Source organism: Pseudophryne corroboree, chromosome 12 (assembly GCF_028390025.1).
Source record: "Pseudophryne corroboree isolate aPseCor3 chromosome 12, aPseCor3.hap2, whole genome shotgun sequence".
NCBI lineage: Eukaryota > Metazoa > Chordata > Amphibia > Anura > Myobatrachidae > Pseudophryne > Pseudophryne corroboree.
In genome coordinates this window covers 114803556-114825408 of record NC_086455.1, presented here as the reverse complement: position 1 = coordinate 114825408, position 21853 = coordinate 114803556, and the positions used below count along the sequence as shown (strand labels likewise).

Sequence of the window (21853 nt, the reverse complement as noted above, 5' to 3'; positions counted from 1 at the left end):
CCGCTGTCGAAAAACGGACCAATTGACGGATAAGTGCGTCCTGGATTCGACTTTTCAGACGGCACAAAAATAGTTAAAAAACCCCCAAAAAAATATTGCGTGGGGTCCCCCCTCCTAAGCATAACCAGCCTCGGGCTCTTTGAGCCAGTCCTGGTTGTAAAAATACGGGGGGGAAATGGACAGGGGATCCCCCGTATTTTTAGAACCAGCACCGGGCTCTGCGTCAGGTCCAAAAAATACGGGGGACAAAAAGAGTAGGGGTCCCCCGTATTTTTAACACCAGCACTGGGCTCCACTAGCTGGAGAGATAATGCCACAGCCGGGGGACACTTTTATACCGGTCCCTGCGGCCGTGGCATTAAATCCCCAACTAGTCACCCCTGGCCGGGGTACCCTGGAGGAGTGGGGACCCCTTAAATCAAGTGGTCCCCCCCTCCAGCCACCCAAGGGCCAGGGGTGAAGTCCGAGGCTGTCCCCCCCATCCAAGGGCTGCGGATGGGGGGCTGATAGCCTTGTGACAAATCAAAGAATATTGTTTTTTTTGCAGAAGAACTACAAGTCCCAGCAAGCCTCCCCCGCAAGCTGGTACTTGAAGAACCACAAGTACCAGCATGCGGGGGGGAAACGAGCCCGGTGGTACCTGTAGTTCTTCTGCAAAAAAAAATACCCAAATAAAAACAGGACACGCACACCGTGAAAGTAAAACTTTATTACATACATGCCGACACACACATACTTACCTATGTTCAAACGCCGACTCTGTCCACGTCTCCAAGTAGAATCCGGGGTACCTGAAAATAAAATTATACTCACCTAAATCCAGTTGTGTCCTGTTTTTTTTTGTAATCCCCGTACTTGGCAAAAAAACAAACCGCATACCCGATCCACGCACTGAAACTGGTCCCATGTTTACACATGGGACCCCTTTCCCCGAATGTTGAGACCCCCCGTAACTCCTGTCACAGAGGGTCCCTTCAGCCAATCAGGGAGCACCATGCGCTGTCTGACAGCTCAGACGCGCATAGCCAATCAGGAGAGTGCCACGACGTGGCGCTCCCTGATTGGCTTAAGGGACCCTCTGTGACAGGAGTCACGGGGGGTCTCAGCATTCGGGGAAAGGGGTCCAATGTGTAAACATGGGACCCCTTTCAGTGCGTGGATCGGGTATGCGGTTTGTTTTTTTGCCAAGTACGTGGATTACAAAAAAAGAACAGGACACACTGGATTTAGGGGAGTATAATAATTTTATTTTCAGGTACCCCGGATTCTACTTGGAGAAGTGGACAGAGGTCGGCGTGTGAACATAGGTAAGTATGTGTGTGTCGGCATGTATGTAATAAAGTTTTACTTTCACGGTGTGCGTGTCCTGTTTTTATTTGGGTATTTTTTTTGCAGAAGAACTACAGGTACCAGCCCCCCCCCCCCCCCGCATGCTGGTACTTGTGGTTCTCCAAGTACCAGCTTGCGGGGGAGGCTTGCTGGGACTTGTAGTTCTTCTGCAAAAACAATATTCTTTGATTTGTCACAAGGCTTTCAGCCCCCCATCCGCAGCCCATGGATGGGGGGAGGGGGGGGGGGGGGGACAGCCTCGGGCCTCATCCCTGGCCCTTGGGTGGCTGGAGGGGGTGGGGACCCCTTGATTTAAGGGGTCCCCACTCCTCCAGGGTACCCCGGCCAGTGGTGATTAGTTGGGGATTTAATGCCACGCCCGCAGGGACCGGTATAAAAGTGTCCCCCGGCTGTGGCATTATCTCTCCAGCTAGTGGAGCCCGGTGCTGATGTTAAAAATACGGGGGACCCCTACGCTTTTTGTCCCCCGTATTTTTTGCACCAGGACCGGACGCAGAGCCCAGTGCTGGTTCTAAAAATACGGGGGATCCCCTGTCCATTTCCCCCCCGTATTTTTACAACCAGGACCGGCTCAAAGAGCCCGAGGCTGGTTATGCTTAGGAGGGGGGACCCCACACATTTTTTTATCTTGATTTTAACCCATTCCCACCCCTTTCCACTGAAAACCATGCTCTCTATTTTAGTCAGTTAAAAAATATATATTATTTTAAAAAATATATAAATAATAGTTGTCTCCCCTAATAGACAAACCAAGTACCTAATCCCTTCTAATATAAATAGATATGCTAATAAAAAAAACCCACAAAAAATAAGATTTTAAACCTACCGGTAAATCTTTTTCTCGTAGTCCGTAGAGGATGCTGGGACTCCGTAAGGACCATGGGGATAGACTGGCTCCGCAGGAGACATGGGCACTTTAAGAAAGACTTTGGATCTGGGTGTGCACTGGCTCCTCCCTCTATACCACTCCTCCAGACCTCAGTTAGAGAAACTGTGCCCAGAGGAGACGGACAGTACGAGGAAAGGATTTTTGTTAATCCAAGGGCAAGATTCATACCAGCCACACCAATCACACCGTATAACTTGTGATAGACTAACCAGTTAACAGTATGAAAACAACATAGCATCAGTCCAAGACCGATGAAAACTATAACATAACCCTTATGTAAGCAAAACTATATACAAGTCTTGCAGAAGAAGTCCGCACAGCATCCTCTACGGACTACGAGAAAAAGATTTACCGGTAGGTTTAAAATCTTATTTTCTCTAACGTCCTAGAGGATGCTGGGACTCCGTAAGGACCATGGGGATTATACCAAAGCTCCCAAACGGGCGGGAGAGTGCGGATGACTCTGCAGCACCGAATGAGCAAACAGGAGGTCCTCCTCAGCCAGGGTATCAAACTTATAGAACTTTGCAAAGGTGTTTGACCCCGAACAAGTAGCAGCTCGGCACAGCTGTAGTGCCGAGACCCCTCGGGCAGCCGCCCAAGACTAGCCCACCTTCCTAGTGGAATGGGCCTTAACCGATTTTGTTAACGGCAATCCTGCCGTAGAATGCGCCTGCTGAATCGTGTTACAGATCCAGCGAGCAATAGTCTGCTTTGAAGCAGGGCCGCTGACCTTGTTGGCTGCATACAGGACAAACAGTGCTTCTGTTTTTCTGATCCTAGCCGTTCTGGCCACGTAAATTTTCAAAGCCCTGACCACATCAAGGGACTCGGAATCCTTCAAGTCACGTGTAGCCACAGGCACGACAATAGGTTGGTTCATATGAAAGGATGAGACCACCTTAGGTAGGAATTGAGGACGGGTCCGCAATTCCGCTCTATCCATATGGAAAACCAGATAGGGGCTTTTATGTGATAAAGCCGCTAATTCCGAAACTCGCCTAGCCGAAGCAAAGGCTAACAACATGACCACCTTCCAAGTGAGATATTTCAACTCCACTGTTCTAAGTGGTTCAAACCAATGTGACTTAAGGAAACTTACCACGTTAAGGTCCCAAGGCGCCACCGGAGGTACAAAAGGAGGCTGAATATGCAGTACTCCCTTCACAAAAGTCTGTACTTCAGGTAGAGAGGCCAATTCCTTTTGAAAGAAAATGGATAAGGCCGAAATCTGAACTTTAATGGAGCCTAATTTTAGGCCCAAATTCACTCCAGTTTGTAGGAAGTGAAGAAAACGGCCTAGATGGAATTCTTCCGTAGGAGCATTCCTGGCCTCACACCAAGAAACATATTTTCGCCATATTCGGTGATAATGTTTAGATGTCACGTCCTTCCTAGCCTTTATTAGCGTAGGAATGACCTCATCCGGAATACCCTTTTCCGCTAGGATCCGGCGTTCAACCGCCATGCCGTCAAACGCAGCCGCGGTAAGTCTTGGAACAGACAGGGACCCTGTTGCAACAGGTCCTGTCTTAGAGGAAGAGGCCACGGATCTTCCGTGAGCATTTCCTGCAGATCCGGATACCAGGTCCTTCGTGGCCAATCCAGAACAATGAGTATTGTTCTCACTCCTCTTTTTCTTATTATTCGCAACACCTTGGGTATGAGAGGAAGAGGAGGAAATACATAGACCGACTGGAACACCCACGGTGTCACTAGGGCGTCCACAGCTACCGCCTGAGGATCTCTTGACCTGGCGCAATACCTTTGTAGCTTTTTGTTGAGACGGGACGCCATCATGTCTATTTGGGGCAGTCCCCACCGACTTGCAATCTGTGCGAAGACTTCCTGATGAAGTCCCCACTCTCCCGGAAGCAGGTCGTGTCTGCTGAGGAAGTCTGCTTCCCAGTTGTCCACTCCCGGAATGAACACTGCTGACAGTGCGCTTACATGATTCTCCGCCCAACGAAGATTTCTGGTGGCTTCCGCCATCGCCACCCTGCTCCTTGTGCCGCCCTGGCGGTTTACATGAGCTACTGCGGTGACGTTGTCTGACTGGATCAGAACTGGTCGGTCGCGAAGTAAGGTCTCTGCTTGACGTAGGGCGTTGTATATGGCCCTTAGTTCCAGGATGTTGATGTGAAGACAAGTCTCTTGACTTGACCAAAGGCCTTGGAAATTTCTTCCCTGTGTGACTGCTCCACAACCTCGGAGGCTTGCGTCCGTGGTCACCAGGATCCAATCCTGAATGCCGAACCTGCGGCCCTCTAGAAGGTGAGCACTCTGCAGCCACCACAGGAGAGATACCCTGGCCCTGGGGGACAGGGTGATCCGCTGATGCATTTGCAGATGTGACCAGGACCATTTGTCCAATAGGTCCCATTGGAAAGTCCTTGCATGGAACCTGCCGAAGGGAATGGCTTCGTACGTCGCCACCATTTTTCCCAGGACTTGAGTGCAATGATGTACTGACACTTGTTTTGGCTTCGACAGGTTCTTGACTAGAGTCATGAGTTCCTGCGCTTTTTCTATCGGAAGAAAACCCCTTTTCTGGTCTGTGTCCAGAATCATGCCCAAGAAGGGCAGACGAGTCGTAGGATTCAGCTGCGACTTTGGAATATTGAGAATCCAGCTGTGTCGCTGTAACACCTTCAGTGAAAGTGATACGCTGTTCAGCAACTTCTCCCGTGATCTCGCTTTTATGAGGAGATCGTCCAAGTACGGGATAATTGTGACACCCTGCTTGCGCAGGAGCACCATCATTTCCGCCATTACCTTGGTGAAAATTCTCGGGGCCGTGGAAAGCCCAAACGGCAACGTCTGAAATTGGTAATGACAATCCTGTACCGCAAATCTCAGGTACGCCTGAAGAGGAGGATATATGGGAACATGCAGGTATGCATCCTTTATGTCCAGAGATACCATAAAATCCCCCCCTTCCAGGCTGGCGATGACCGCTCTGAGCGATTCCATTTTTAATTTGAACCGTTTTAAGTAAAGGTTCAGGGATTTTAAATTCAAAATGGGTCTGACCGAACCGTCCGGTTTCGGGGCCACAAACAGAGTTGAGTAGTACCCCTTCCATCTCTGAAGCAGGGGAACCTCAACCACCACTTGTTGAAGACACAATTTGTGAATCGCATGTAACACTATCTCCCTTTCCAGGGGAGAAGTCGGTAGCGCCGATTTGAAAAACCGGCGATGAGGCACCTCTTCGAATTCCCGTTTGTATCCCTGGGAAACAATTTCTATTGCCCAGGGATCCACCTGTGAGTGAACCCAGATGTGACTGAAAAGTCGAAGACTTGCCCCCACTGGAGCGGACTCCCTCAGGGGAGCCCCAACGTCATGCGGTGGATTTTGCAGAGGCCGGGCAGGACTTCTGTTCCTGGGAACTAGCTGTGTTGTGCAGCTTTTTCCCTCTGCCCTTACCTCTGGCAAGAAAGGACGATCCACGTACTCTTTTGCTTTTATTTGAACGAAAGGACTGCATTTGATAATGAGGCGCTTTCTTAGATTGTGAGGGAATATAAGGCAAAAAATTCGATTTACCTGCCGTAGCTGTGGGGACGAGGTCCGAGAGGCCCTCTCCAAACAATTCCTCACCCTTGTAAGGCAAAACCTCCATATGCCTCTTTGAGTCGGCATCACCTGACCACTGTCGGGTCCATAAGACTCGCCTAGCAGAAATAGACATAGCGTTTATTCTGGAACCCAGTAAACTAATGTCTCTTTGAGCATCCCTCATATATAAGACAGCATCTTTAATATGCCCTAGGGCCATTAAAATGGTATCCTTATCAAGGGTCTCAATATCCGCTGATAAGGAATCTGTCCATGCTGCTACAGCACTACAAACCCAGGCCGACGCAATTGCCGGTCTGAGTAACGTACCAGAATGTGTGTAAATGGACTTCAAGGTAACCTCCTGCTTGCGGTCAGCAGGATCCTTGAGGGTAGCCGTATCTTGGGATGGGAGCGCTATCTGTTTTGATAAGCGTGTCAAAGCCTTGTCTACCCTAGGGGAGGATTCCCACCGTATTCTGTCCTTTGGCGGGAAAGGATACGCTATAAGAATCCTTTTGGGAATCTGCAGTTTTTTGTCTGGAGTTTCCCACGCTTTTTCGCATAATTCGTTCAGCTCATTTGAGGAGGAAAAGGTGACCTCAGGTTTCTTTCCCTTATACATGTGTACCTCGTGTCAGGGACAGGGGGTTCCTCAGTGATATGCAAAACATCTTTTATTGCAATAATCATATATCGAATACATTTAGCCACTTTTGGCTGTAATTTTGCATCATCGTAATCGACATTGGAGTCTGAATCCGTGTCGGTATCTGTGTCTACTATTTGGGATAGTGGGCGCTTCTGAGACCCCGAAGGTCCCGGCGACATTGGAACAGACATGGGTTGACTTTGTCTAATCTTTTGTGCAATAAATTAACATTAGCACTTAAAACATTCCACATATCCATCCAGTCAGGTGTCGGCGCTGCCGACTGAGACCTTACATTCATACACTCCCCCTCCTCCTTAGGTGAGCCTTCAACCACAGACATGTCGACACACGCGTACCAACACACCACACACAGGGAAGCTCTTTTCTGAAGACAGGTTCCCCACCAGGCGCTTTGGAGAGACAGAGAGAGAGTATGCCAGCACACACCCCAGCGCTATATGACCCAGAAAAAAAACCAGAATGTTTACCCAGTAGCACTTTTCAAGTATGTATATGCGCCAATTATGTGCCCCCCCCCTATACTTTAAAATCCTCTTTCACCGTGGTATCAAGCAGGGGAGAGTCCGGGGAGCTTCCTCTCAGCGGTGCTGTGGAGAAAAATGGCGCTGGTGAGTGCTGAGGGAGAAGCCCCGCCCCCTCGGCGGCGGGCTTCTGTCCCGCTCAAAATTCTTAAAAACATGGCGGGGGCTCTATATACATGTACAGTGCCCAGCTGTACATGTATATATGTACATTTGCCACAGGAGAGGTTTATATTGCTGCCCAGGGCGCCAAGCCCTGCGCCCTGCACCCTTACAGTGACCGATGTGTGTGAGGTGAATGGGAGCAATGGCGCACAGCTTCACTGCTGTGCGTTACCTCTATGAAGATCAAGCTGTCTTCTGCCGCCTCTGAAGTCTTTTCCTCTCATACTCACCCGGCTTCTATCTTCCGGCTCTGCGAGGAAGACGGCGGCGCGGCTCTGGGACGGACGGCGTGGGTGAGACCTGCGTACCGATCCCTCTGGAGCTAATGGTGTCCAGTAGCCTAAGAAACAGAGCCCTGAAACTCAGAGAAGTGGGTCTGTTTCTCTCTCCTCAGTCCCTCGATGCAGGGAGTCTGTTGCCAGCAGGCTCCCTGAAAATAAAAAATCTAACTAAAATACTTTCTTTACAGGAAACTCAGGAGAGCTCCCTGAAAATGCACCCAGTCAGTGTCGAAAAGTACTGTATTGCATTGTCGAATATTTTTTTTGTGTCGAAAATGCCCCGTTTTTCGACATTTGCGGCAATTCAACCGCAATTGCATATACCCCAATATGTCTTAACATCAGGCGTTCAAAGCAATAGGACGATAATAGTCTAAACATTTGGGCACACTCTTTTTCGCCACAGGAATGATAGTCACTGCTTTGAAACATTTGGGAACTATACGTTGATGTAAAGATACATTAAAAAGCAATGTAAAGATACCCACTAACTGATCACTACAGTCCCTAAGGATTTTACCCTAAATCATGTCAGGACCAGCAGCTTTGTCTATAGTGACACCACGCAAACATCTCAAGACGTCTTGTTCGTCAAGTATTATGGGAACCTCACCTAATCTAGTCTTGACAATTTCAACACTAGACTTATTATTCTTGTCAAACCTAGAGTAAAAAGTATTCAACTCTTGCACTAGAGAACTATTCACTGCCCCTAGCTCTGCCTTTTTTGGTTTATAATCAGTCATTTCTTGCAGACTCTGCCACATACTCCTGGTATTTTTACATTGTCTAAACTTATCCTCCATTCTTCTGGAGAAATCAATTTTTGCCTTTCTGATTACTTTCCTCAAATCAGACCTAGCTGCTGCATACATCACTCTATCCTTCGTTTTAAAAGCCTTATCTCTAGCCCTGACTAAAGAGCGTACCTCAGCGTACAGCCAGGGTTTCTCATTAGCATAAACCTTAAAACTCCGTTTCATGGTTACACTCTCAACGCAGCAGCTTATATAGCCTAGTACCATAGTTGCTAGGAGATCAACATCAATATCCCCTCCTATCAGACTCCTCAATTAACAATTCCCAATCTGTAAATGCTAAGGTGTCCTGTAATCGCACCACCACATTCTGGGGCCATGGTAGGACAGACTTTCTAGTGGGCCTAATACTCCTAACCAATGGTTTATACGTAGGAATCAGAAATAATGAAATATGATCCGATTTCCCAATATGTGGAGAGGCAACAGTCTCATAAGCAAGGTCCATATTCGTATAAACTTGATCCAGAATGTTTACACCTCGTGTCGGAACATGTACATACTTATAAAACTTCTGAAAGACTAGTTGTAGGTCAGCCTGGCTACAATCACCTGCTATAATAAAAGCATAATCTACATATTTGGATTGTAACCCTGCTAAAAAAAAAAAAAAAAAAAATCGTACTGCCCTTCTAAAGCCCTCCTCCCCAAGCATATTAAAGAACTGTAACATCATAGTATTATCAATGGCTTCCTAGTAAACATACTGCAATGAAGTCAGTAGTGATCAATAGGACAGGAACATTGAACAGTCACACTTAATGTACACTGCTAAGCTACACTGGCTCAGTGATGCACAATGCAAGCAGTTATAAACCATATAAGTCAATTACTTAGCAATCTGGAAATTTTAACTATGTCTATACCATTCAGGCTAAACCATCTAATTAGAAGAATCAAAATGCCACATGCAATTTTTCAATACCCAACTTAAGCTTGCACTAAAAGAGAATCAAAACACAATGGCAAATAAATTCTGTAGAATAAGAGTACAGTATTTAGTATATAAAGCATTTACTATGAGGGGTTTGCAATAAACTCCGTTTTTTTCGCCTAGGTGAAAAAACTGGGCTTTTCGCTATTTTAGGGCGAATGGGGATTCGCAATAGCTGGGCCAGATTTTTGCCTAGGCAAAAAATGCAGCAGGGTCAGAAAACATGTGGATTGGCGATTAAACATGTTTTCAGTCTAAAACGCGACTTTGAAGCATTTTTCGCCAATGCCTTTTCACTTTATACAAAAAAAAAAAAAAAGTGAAAAGGCATTGGCGAAAATCAACACGGACGAAAACGGCCCTAACTGAATACTCAGTGGGGCGAATTCACATTACCTCCGAAATGAATGGAGCTAATTCATACCCCCTATGACTGTAATCCCAAAAAAAGGAAAGCTTACCTCTTCATTAATAATGGTGGCATTGCTCAAGGAGCGCAAAGCCGACGTAATCTTCCGCCCAAGGTCTGCTAAAACCATTTTGGCTTCTTTCAGGTGAACAGGCTAAACTATAGCAAGGAAATACAAACATCTCATGAATAACATAATCCTGGATTTCCAGATGCTTATTTAAAACAATTTACAGTGTAATAGCCGAAGTTATGGACTATAAGCACAGATGTATGTACATCTAACTGTAATTTACATGTAACTAAGATCAGGGGAACGTTAGTACACTTCACCACACATGTGTTAAATACATTTGAAATGTTCCCCCATATTTAGTTTATGTAAGAGGACATAAACAATGGAATAACACAAATACTGGTGGGTGGTGCCATGACACAGGTGGTGTCTGTGCCATAAAAATAAGGTAAAACACTGAATACAGAGTACAGGGCAAGCACTGTGGCGCTTCAGCTGCTGTGGAACCAGAAGTCGCAGCATGCCCTCTGGGACCTGAAATTGCACAACAGCTGGAGAGTCTCGGGCAGCCTCTGCCCAGAGTAAGAAGTCCATTACCCTTCGTGTAACCAGTTTCTTATACCGGTGTCTTCAGCCGCTTATTTCCGCCCCTTATGGGACGGGCCCTGCCCGGACTTCCACCCCTTAGCAAGCTATAGAAGCCCCCCAACCACTTTCTAAATATCACCCCCAACAGCAGTATATGTCCCAGTAGCTTCCGCTCAGTAAGAAACGTCACCACTCGCTGGTAACATTTACCCTTTCGCTATGATTCTTTTTCCGGATCAACGGGCATACCATCGAGTCTGGCTTCCAGACAGCGGTTCTCTATGGTAAGGAAGCCATCTTGGTACACCCTGCGGGATCTAGCATCTACCATAGCAATATATCAACGTGGTTTGAGTCAGTCTAATCTGTGTAGTCGCCGAGATGGACTTTTCTCAAGCTCAAACCGCTATCCTCAACCTGCTGGGGCGGGTGTCTCCGGGCGTCCTGCCTAAGCTCATGCACTGGGTGAAGAACAGCAGTAAGCTTCCACAATACTCATTATTGGTGGTTACAGAGGGTGTTATCGCTGTATGACGCTCATGTTCTACGTACATACATACAGTGCCAGATTAAGGTCCACATGCATGGGCCTGGAGCTGAAATGTATGAAGGGCCTATTGTGTGACTTGGCAGGAGGTGTGACAAGCACGGTGGTGGGGGTGGTCTAAATAGGGGGTGTGGCCTGAGCCATGGGTGTGCGGTAGAATCTATATCCCCAGCACCTTAAGGACCCAGATGTGACATCAGCTGTGGGTGGAAGTTGTCTTATGCCATTACAGCACTTGAATTTTTTCTCCAATCTAGGTTTGTTGTAAGTTACTTTCTTGGGGAAGGGGGGAGGTTAGTTTGGCTCCATTGTACCTTCACAGGCTTGCTTCACTCGCCACACTTTGGGTCCGGAGTCTCACTTCACTCGGCACAGGTGACATTGACCCAGTGTATTATGGTAAAGGTCCTTTCAGCAAAGGGGATCTATGCGCTACCAATTAATGTGCCTCCCTTCCCCTCCTAGTCTGTATATGCATCAGTGTGCCCCCTCCTAATCTGTATATGCGTCAGTTTGCCCCCGCTCCCCTCCTAGTCTTTTATGTGTATTAGTGTGCCGCCTCCCCTCCTAGTCTGTATATGTGTCAGTGTGCCCCCCCCCCCACACACACCCTCCTTCCTCCTCCTAGTCTGTATAGGCTGTAGTCAGGGCTGGTTCTAGACCTTGTGGCTCCCAGGGCGAACGTTTCCTTTGGCGACCCCCTCTCCCCATTGAAAAAAGGGATAATGCACGCCAAAGGCGTGTGTAAAATATATTGGGGCGTGGCTTCACTGAAAGAGGCGTGGCCACATAATTGTACCAATTCACATTACACCGCACAATAGTGTCTGTCAGTCACATTACACGACACAGTAGTACCCCTTATATATGCCAGGTACAGCCCCTTATACACATTGCGCCAGGCAGAGCCCCTTTTTATACACATTGTGCTAGGTAGAGCCCCTTTTTATACACATTGCGACAGGTAGCCCCTTATATAGACTGCAACAGGTAGCCCCTTATATAGACTGCAACAGGTAGCCCCTTATATAGACTGCAACAGGTAGCCCCTTATACACATTGCGACAGGTAGCCCCTTATATAGACTGCAACAGGTAGCCCCTTATACACATTGCGACAGGTAGCCCCTTATATAGACTGCAACAGGTAGCCCCTTATACACATTGCAACAGGTAGCCCCTTATATAGACTGCAACAGGTAGCCCCTTATACACATTGCGACAGGTAGCCCCTTATATAGACTGCAACAGGTAGCCCCTTATACACATTGCGACAGGTAGCCCCTTATATAGACTGCAACAGGTAGCCCCTTATACACATTGCGACAGGTAGCCCCTTATATAGACTGCAACAGGTAGCCCCTTATGTACATTTCGACAGGTAGCCCCTTATATACATTGCACCAAGAACCCCCTTTTTTATACACTGAAAAAGGTAGCCACTTTTATACATTCTGGACAAAATGAAAAAGATAGTATTTTCTAAAAGCGCAGTGATGAGGACAAAGCTGCCTCATCACTTGAGAAAGTTCATTATACGACCAAAACGCGTTGCTTGGAGAAGTGAGGCGAGTTTTCTTTTGGAGCTGGAGGTGTCTTGCTGAAAAACGCTGAGTGCAGTGGTGCCAGGCTATTCAGCCTAGGACTCCACAGCTATCTTTTAAAGCTAGCCCACCGCACCTTCAAATAACGGTGAGACTGTTCCCAATGCATATGGAATCAAGCACCAGTCACTTTTACTAAGGCACCCAGCTTATATCTACCTCACTAGGGGGTCTATTCATACAGAAAACGAAAACATAATTGCTACTTATCACTATACATCGCATTGCTTCGATGCGATGTATAGCTGTGATAAGTAGCAATTCATGTATACTTACCCTTCCGACGATGCGCTGCGGTGTCTAGGGCTCCTGCAGTGAGGTCATCTCCAGCGGTCCTTCCCAGCGATGCGCGGGTTACAGCGGCGGGTCCCTTTGCGCATGTGCAGGGTGTTGACCTCCCGGCAGGCCGCAGTGGTTGCTGGGAGGTCGGGGGGCGGAGCCAGCGTGAGGTGCAGAGCAGCGATCAGGGAAGCATTGAGCTTCCCTGCCATCTCCGCACCACGGTTCAGGTTACGCCGTCCTGAGATGGCGAACCTGAACTCCATGGAGAAGCGGAAAGCAGAGCTTTCCGCACTTTCATGAATCGCACTCACCATACAAAGGTATGGTGATGCAATGCAGGCACAGAGCGGGGGTGCTGCTGGGGAAGTCAGGGACTTCTCCACGGTAACCCGCTCTGTGAATTGCAGTAGGCAGAGAAAAGCCTTGTTTAACGCAAAACAGGGCTTTTCACTGCTGCATGAATAGACCCCTAAAGTTGCTTCATTTTGCACATTGTTTTTAATTGTTTCAAATATTTTTTTCTGCAATAAATGTCACGTCTGTGTTTCATAAATATACACAGTGGTTATTTCTTAGCACTATTAAGTGTATAAATATGTCTATGAGGATTATGCGCCAGGGACCCTGTATTACCATTTGTTCCATATTCTTTTATACATTCTGACAGGTAGCCGAGAGACAGAGAGAGAGAGAGAGGGATTGGGAGAGGGAGGCAGAGAGATCAAGAGAGGGAGAGATCGAAAGAGAGAGAGAGAGAGTTTGTGCGCAGTCACAAGCATCAGCACCAGCTGCAGTTTGTTCCCATGGCTCCATGTTGCGCAGTGTTCTTTGTGACTTTACTTCTGCCCAGCGTGAAGCAGGGCAGAAGTGAGAAGCGGCCGGGGTGCGGAAGACGGCCGGGGGGGGGGGGGGACAGCGTGGTGTGAGGAGCAGGCAGCGGCTGGGGGTATGCTGGCCAAAGCAGTGTGCGGTGCGGGAGGCGACCAGCGCTCAAGGCTGTCAGTGCGGTGGGCGGCCCGCACGATGTGGGTGCACATGAGGCAGCCAGCGGTTTGTGGAGTGCGGGAAACGGCCAGCGAGGTGTGGGGTGAGGGAAACAAGCTTGGAGGTGGTGCATTCATTACGTTGCTGTGTCCCTCCTACGGTCCTCCCCCTGTGGCCTGGCCGTCCTCCTCATCAGTAGCACTAAAGTCAGGGGGGAGGAGCTGAGAGGGGATAGCGGCTCCTCCTCCATCCCGGCCTGGCAGTTCTTGTCACATAATCGGCACTGTCTGGCAGCAGCATACAATGAATCACTGTGACTCATTGTAATGCCGGCGGTTTTGGACCAATACACTGCGGTGGGCCTATTTTCAATGGGGGGCCTGGAGCTGCAGCTCCATCCGCCCCATTGTTAATCTGGCCCTGCATACATACATACATACATACATACATACATACATACATACATACAGCGTAGCTCAATTATTATTATTATTATCCCTCGTGCTTATCCTTTGTCTTTAATAATATTCAACTGTACCACGTCCAGCAGTCTTCTGCCACCTGATACTTATTCCAGTGTCATCTGCTGATGTAACTATGTTTATTTATCCTGTACTTGTCCTATACTGTCATCAACTGTAAGTTGCTGTTTTCCTGTTTGATTATTTATGTACTCTGTAATTGGGCGCTGCGGAACCCTTGTGGCGCCATATAAATAAAGGATGACATTATTATTATTTCTCTAACGTCTTAGTGGATCCTGGGGACTCCGTCAGGACCATGGGGAATAGCGGCTCCGCAGGAGACAGGGCACAAAAGCAAGCTTTTAGGATCACATGGTGTGTACTGGCTCCTCCCCCTATGACCCTCCTCCAAGCCTCAGTTAGGTTTTTGTGCCCGGCCGAGAAGGGTGCAATCTAGGTGGCTCTCTTAAAGAGTTACTTAGAAAAAGTTTTTAGGTTCTTTATTTTCAGTGAGTCCTGCTGGCAACAGGCTCACTGCATCGAGGGACTTAGGGGAGAGATTTTCAACTCACCTGCGTGCAGGATGGATTGGATTCTTAGGCTACTGGACATAGCTCCAGAGGGAGTCGGAACACAGGGCTCGCCCCGGAGCCGCGCCGCCGACCCCCCTTGCAGACGCTGAAGATGAAGAGGTCCGGAACCAGGCGGCAGAAGACTCTCAGTCTTCATCAGGTAGCGCACAGCACTGCAGCTGTGCGCCATTGTTGTCAGCACACTTCACACAGCGGTCACGGAGGGTGCAGGGCGCTGGGGGGGGGCGCCCTGGGCAGCAATGTATAATACCTGTATGGCGAAAAATACATCACATATAGCCCTTGAGGCTATATGGATGTATTTAACCCCTGCCAGATATCTAAAACTCCGGAGAAGAAGCCCGCCGAAAAGGGGGCGGGGCCTATTCTCCTCAGCACACAGCGCCATTTTCCCTCACAGAAAGGCTGGTGGGAAGGCTCCCATGCTCTCCCCTGCACTGCACTACAGAAACAGGGTTAAAACAGAGAGGGGGGGCACTGATTTGGCGATATGTATATATATTGAAATGCTATAAGGGAGGAACACTTATATAAAGGTTGTCCCTGGATAATTATAGCGTTTTGGTGTGTGCTGGCAAACTCTCCCTCTGTCTCCCCAAAGGGCTAGTGGGTCCTGTCCTCTATCAGAGCATTCCCTATGTGTGTGCTGTATGTCGGTACGTGTGTGTCGACATGTATGAGGAAAATATTGGTGAGGAGGCGGAGCAAATTGCCTGTAATGGTGATGTCACTCTCTAGGGAGTCGACACCGGAATGGATGGCTTATTTATGGAAATTACGTGACAATGTCAACACGCTGCAAGCCGGTTGACGACATGAGCGGGCCGGCGAACAAATTAGTATCTGTCCAGGCGTCTCAAACACCGTCAGGGGCTGTAAAATGCCCATTTACCTCAGTCGGTCGACCCAGACACGGACACTGATTTCAGTGTCGACGGTGAAGAAACAAACGTATTTTCTTTTAGGGCCACACGTTAAGGGCAATGAAGGAGGTGTTACATATTTCTGATACTCCAAGTACCACAAAAAAGGGTATTATGTGTGAGGTGAAAAAACTACCTGTAGTTTTTCCTGAATCAGATAAATTAAATGAAGTGTGTGATGATGCGTGGGTTTCCCCCGATAGAAAATTATTGGCGGTATACCCTTTCCCGCCAGAAGTTAAGGCGCGGTGGGAAACACCCCTCAGGGTGGATAAGGCGCTCACACGCTTATCAGAACAAGTGGCGGTACCATCTACGGATAGGGCCGTACTTAAGGAGCCAGCTGATAGGAGGCTGAAAAATATCCTAAAAAGTATACACACACATGCTGGTGTTATACTGCGACCAGCGATCGCCTCAGCCTGGATGTGCAGAGCTGAGGTGGCTTGGTCGGATTCCCTGACTAAAAATATTGATACCTTTGACAGGGACAGTATTTTATTGACTATAGAGCATTTAAAGGATGCATTTCTATATATGCGAGATGCGCAGAGGGATATTTGCACTCTGGCATCAAGAGTAAATGCGATGTCCATATCTGCAAGAAGATGTTTATGGACACGACAGTGGTCAGGTGATGCAGATTCCAAACGGCACAAAGATGTATTGCCGTATAAAGGGGAGGAGTTATTTGGGGTCGGTCCATGGGACCTGGTGGCCAGGGCAACTGCTGGAAAATCCACCGTTTTTTACCCTAAGTCACATCTCTGCAGTCCTTTCGTCCCTATAAGAGTCATATCTGCCCAGGGATAGAGGAAAGGGAAGAAGACTGCAGCAGGCAGCCCATTCCCAGGAACAGAAGCCCTCCACCGCTTCTACCAAGTTCTCAGCATGACGCTGGGACCGTACAGGACCCCTGGATCCTACAAGTAGTATCCAAGGGGTACAGATTGGAATGTCGAGAGGTTTCCCCCCTCGCAGGTTCCTGTAGTCTGCTGTACCAATGTCTCCCTCCGACAGGGAGGCAGTATTGAAAACAATTCACAAGCTGTATTCCCAGCAGGTGATAATAAAATTACCCCTCCGACAACAAGGAAAGGGGTATTACTCCACACTATATGGTGGTACTGAAGGCTAGGTGAGACCTATTCTAAATCTGAAAAATTTGAACACTTACAAGGGTTCAAATCCAGATGGAGTCACTCAGAGCAGTGATAGCAAAGAACAAGGGGACTATATGGTGTCCCGGGACATCAGGAATGCTTACCTCCATGTCCCAAAATTTGCCTTTTCTCACCAAGGGTACCTCAGGTTCGTGGTACAGAACTGTCACTATCAGTTTCAAGACGATGCCGTTGGATTGTCCAAGGCAACCCGGGTCCTTACCAAGGTAATGACCGAAAGGAGGATTCGTCTTCAAAGAAAATGGACGACCTCCTGATAAGAACAAGGTCCAGAGAACAGTTGGAGGTCGGAGTAGCACTATCTCAAGTAGTTCTACGACAGCACGGGTGGATTCTAAATATTCCAAAACCGCAGTTGTTCCGACGACACGTCTGCTGGTCCTAGGGATGATTCTGGACACAGTCCAGGAAAAGGTGTTTCTCCCAGAGGAGAAAGCCAGGGAGTTATCCGAGCTAATCGGGATCCTCCTAAAACCAGGAAAAGTGTCAGTGCATCATTGCACAAGAGTCCTGGTAAAAATGGTGGCTTATTACGAAGCGCTTCCATTCGGCAGATTTCACGCAAGAACTCTTCAGTGGGATCTGCTGGACAAATGGTCCGGATCGCATCTTCAGATGCATCAGCGGATAACCCTATATCCAAGGACAAGGGTGTCTCTCCTGTGGTGATTACAGAGTGCTCATCTTCTAGAGGGCCGCAGATTCGGCATTCAGGATTGGATGCTCGTGACCACGGAGGCCAGCCTGAGAGGCTGGGGAGCAGTCACACAAGGAGTGTGATCAAGTCTGGAGAATTCTCTCCACATAAATATACTGGAGCTAAGAGCAAATTTATAATGCTCTAAGCTTAGCAAGACCTCTGCTTCAAGGTCAGCCGGTATTGATCCAGTGGGATAACATCACGGCAGTCGCCCACGTAAACAGAAAGGGCGGCACAAGAAGCAGGAGGGCAGTGGCAAAACTGCAAGGATTTTTCGCTAGGCGGAAAATCATGTGATAGCACTGTCAGCAGTGTTCATTCCGGGAGTGGACGACTGGGAAGCAGACTTCCGCAGCAGGCACGACCTCCACCCGGGAGAGTGGGAACTTCATCGGGAAGTTTTCCGCATGATTGTGAACCGTTGGGAAAGACCAAAGGTGGACATGATGGCGTCCCGCCCGAACAAAAAATGGGACAGGTATTGCGCCAGGTCACGAGACCTTCAGGCGATAGCTGTGGACGTCCTGGTAACACCGTGGGTGTAACAGTCGGTGTATGTATTCCCTCCTCTGCTTCTCATAACCAAGGTATTGAGAATTATAAGACATAGAGGAGTAAGAACTATACTCGTGGCTCCGGATTGGCCAAGAGGGACTTGGTAACCGGAACTTCAAGAGATGCTCACAGAGGACTAATGGCCTCGGGAGCTAAGAAGGGATTTGCTTTCAGCAAGTACCATGTCTGTTCCAAGAGGAACCGTGGCATCGGCCTTTAAGAAAGGACCTGCTCCAGCAGGGACCTTGTCTGTTCCAAGACTTACCGCGACTGCGTTTGACGGCATGGCGGTTGAACGCCGGATCCTAAGGAAAAAGGCATTCCGGAAGAGGTCATACCTACCCTGGTCAAAGCCAGGAAGGAAGTGACCGCACAACGTTATCACCACATGTGGTAAAAATATGTTGCGTGGGTGAGGCCAGGAAGGCCCCACGAAAAAATTTCAACTAGGTCGATTTCTGCACTTCCTGCAAACAGGAGTGTCTAGGAGCCTCAAATTGGGGTCCATTAAGGTTCAAGTTTCGGCCCTATAGATTTTCTTCCAGAAAGAATTGGCTTCAGTTCCTGAAGTCCAGACGTTTGTCAAGGGAGTATTGCATATACAGCCCTTGTGTGCCTCCAGTGGCACCGTGGGATCTCAACGTAGTGTTGGGATTCCTCAAATCATATTGGTTTGAACCACTCAAATCTGTGGATTTGAAATATCTCACATGGAAAGTGACCATGCTGTTGGCCCTGGCCTCGGCCAGGCGATTGTCAAAATTGGCGGCTTTGTCTTACAAAAGCCCATATTTGATTTTCCATTCGGACAGGGCAGAACTGCGGACTCGTCCCCAGTTTCTTCCTAAGGTGGTGTCAGCGTTTCACCTGAAACAACCTATTGTGGTGCCTGCGGCTACTAGGGACTTGGAAGACTCCAAGTTGCTAGACGTTGTCAGGGCCCTGAAAATATATATATATATAATTCCAGGACGGCTGGAGTCAGAAAGTCTGACTTGCTGTTTATATTGTAGGCACCCAAAAAGCTGGGTGCTCCTGCTTCTAAGCAGACTATTGCTCGTTGGATTTGTAGTACAATTCAGCTTGCACATTCTGTGGCAGGCCTGCCACAGCCAAAATCTGTAAATGCCCATTCCACAAGGAAGGTGGGCTCATCTTGGGCGGCTGCCCGAGGGGTCTCGGCTTTACAACTTTGCCGAGCAGCTACTTGGTCAGGGGCAAACACGTTTGCTAAATTCTACAAATTTGATACCCTGGCTGAGGAGGACCTGGAGTTCTCTCATTCGGTGCTGCAGAGTCATCCGCACTCTCCCGCCCGTTTGGGAGCTTTGGTATAATCCCCATGGTCCTGACGGAGTCCCCAGCATCCACTAGGACGTTACAGAAAATAAGATTTTACTTACCGATAAATCTATTTCTCATAGTCCGTAGTGGATGCTGGGCGCCCATCCCAAGTGCGGATTGTCTGCATTACTTGTACATAGTTATTGTTACAAAAAAATCGGGTTATTATTGTTGTGAGCCATCTTTTTTAGAGGCTACTTCATTGTTATCATACTGTTAACTGGGTTCAAATCACAAGTTGTACGGTGTGATTGGTGTGGCTGGTATGAGTCTTACCCGGGATTCAAGATCCTTCCTTATTGTGTACGCTCGTCCGGGCACAGTACCTAACTGAGGCTTGGAGGAGGGTCATAGGGGGAGGAGCCAGTACACACCATGTGATCCTAAAAGCTTGCTTTTGTGCCCTGTCTCCTGCGGAGCCGCTATTCCCCATGGTCCTGACGGAGTCCCCAGCATCCACTACGGACTATGAGAAATAGATTTATCGGTAAGTAAAATCTTATTTATTATTATTTTCTCTTACGTCCTAGAGGATGCTGGGGACTCCGTAAGGACCATGGGGTATAGACGGGCTCCGCAGGAGATAGGGCACCTAAAAAGAACTTTGACTATGGGTGTGCACTGGCTCCTCCCTCTATGCCCCTCCTCCAGACCTCAGTTAGATCTTGTGCCCAGAGGAGAATGGGTGCACTGCAAAGAGCTCTCCAGAGTTTTCTGTTGAAGAAGAATTTTGTTAGGTTTTTTATTTTCAGGGAGTCCTGTTGGCAACAGGCTCCCTGCATCGTGGGACCGAGGAGAGAGAAGCAGAGCTGGCTTGTCAAGTTGGGCACTGCTTCTAAGGCTACTGGACACCATTAGCTCCAGAGGGAGTCGGAACACAGGTCTCACCTGGGGTTCGTCCCGGAGCCGCGCCGCCGTCCTCCTCACAGATGCCGAAGATAGAAGCCGGATAGAGAGGGCAGAAGACATCTTAGGCGGCAGAAGACATCAGATCTTCATGAGGCCATTGCTCCCAGTCACACACACACACAGCAGCACTGAAGGGTGCAGGGCGCAGGGGGGGCGCCCTGGGCAGCAATAAACCTCACATTTTGGCCAAATACAGTTTGATTAGGCTGCGGAGGCAGTAAATCTATGATCCCCCGCCATTTTATTGAAAAATCACTGGGACCGAAGCCCGCCGTCGGGTGGGCGGGGCTTGATCCTCAGCACTAACCAGCGCCATTTTCTCCACAGAAGCCGCATGAGGAACACGCTGGCTCCCTGGTCTCTCCCCTGCTGAACTTCACAGGCTTGAAAAAAGAGGAGGGTGGCACATTAGCGACGCAGTGAGTGGGAATTGGCATATTCTATATAAAAAAGCGCTATCTGGACATATTTTTTCCAGTGTTTTTAAGCGCTGGTGTGTGCTGGCATACTCTCTCTCTGTCTCTCCTTAGGACCTGGTTGGGGTTTTGTCCCCTTATAGGTTAATCCCTGTGTGTGTGGGGTGTCGGTACGTGTGTGGAGCAATTGAGTGGTGTGTCCCCGTCGGTTGTGCCGGCTCCAGATTGGATGGACATGTGGCATATGTTGAATGCAAGTGTGGCATCTTTACATAAAAGGCTTGATAAGGCTGAATTAGGGGGGACATCAGGGGGTCAATCCTCGGATTGGACCGACTCACAGGGCCCGTCGGGGTCTCAAAAGCGTCCCTTAACACAAGACACTACTACCGACACGGATTCTGATTCCAGTGTCGACTATGACGAAGTAAAATTGCACCCTAGGGTGACTAAAACCATTCTGTGTATGATTGTGGCAATAAGGGATGTGTTGCATATTGTGGATGAACCCTCAGTCCCCGACACAAGGGTACACATGTTTAAGGAAAAGAAACAGATTATTAACTTTCCCACATCTCATGAATTAAATGAATTCTTTGGAAAAGCTTGGGAGACTCCGGATAAGAGGCCGCAGATCCCCAAAAGAATTTATATGGCATACCCCTTCCCTAAGCAGGACAGGGAGATTTGGGAATCACCCCCCACTGTGGACAAGGTCCTGACGCGCTTGTCCAAGAAAGTGGCGCTACCGTCTCCTGACACAGCAGCCCTTAAGGACCCTGCAGATCGCAGGCAAGAAACTACCTTAAAGGGTATTTATTCTCATACGGGTACTGTGCTAAGACCGACAATTGCGTCGGCATGGGTGTGTAGCGCAATTGCAGCTTGGACAGATGAGCTGACAGATCAATTTGATAATATGGATAAGGATACTATATTCCTAACTCTAGCCCATATTAAAGAAGCAGTCTTATTTATGAGGGATGCTCAAAGGGACATTGGATTGCTAGCTTCTAGGGCCAATGCCATGTCTGTCTCAGCGAGAAGATCCTTATGGACTCGCCAATGGACGGGTGATGCGGATTCCAAAAAACATATGGAAGTACTACCCTATAAGGGTGATGTATTGTTTGGGGAT

The 21853-nt window shown here is 48.4% G+C and overlaps 2 protein-coding genes across 6 annotated transcripts in view; one reads left to right on the top strand and one right to left on the bottom strand.

The window, feature by feature from the left end:
• Positions 1 to 10538, bottom strand: part of SRP54 (signal recognition particle 54) — a 60636-nt gene extending 50098 nt beyond the window's left edge. Inside the window, exons 1-2 of one of the 2 annotated variants that reach the window (XM_063947883.1) lie at positions 10422 to 10538; positions 9660 to 9766 (exon numbers count right to left, since the gene is read on the bottom strand). In XM_063947883.1, coding sequence (XP_063803953.1) covers positions 9660 to 9737 — 78 coding nt within the window. In that variant the 5' untranslated portion in view covers positions 9738 to 9766; positions 10422 to 10538. The other variant, XM_063947882.1, reaches the window with a different exon arrangement.
• A 54-nt stretch (positions 10539 to 10592) lies between these two features.
• LOC134980882 (uncharacterized) overlaps positions 10593 to 21853 on the top strand; it is a 165609-nt gene continuing 154348 nt past the window's right edge. For 3 of the 4 annotated variants that reach the window (XM_063947885.1, XM_063947887.1, XM_063947884.1), the window contains exon 1: positions 10593 to 10689. In XM_063947885.1, the coding sequence (XP_063803955.1) occupies positions 10593 to 10689 (97 nt within the window). Of the gene's footprint in view, positions 10690 to 10892; positions 11016 to 21853 lie in introns of those variants that run through there. The other variant, XM_063947886.1, reaches the window with a different exon arrangement.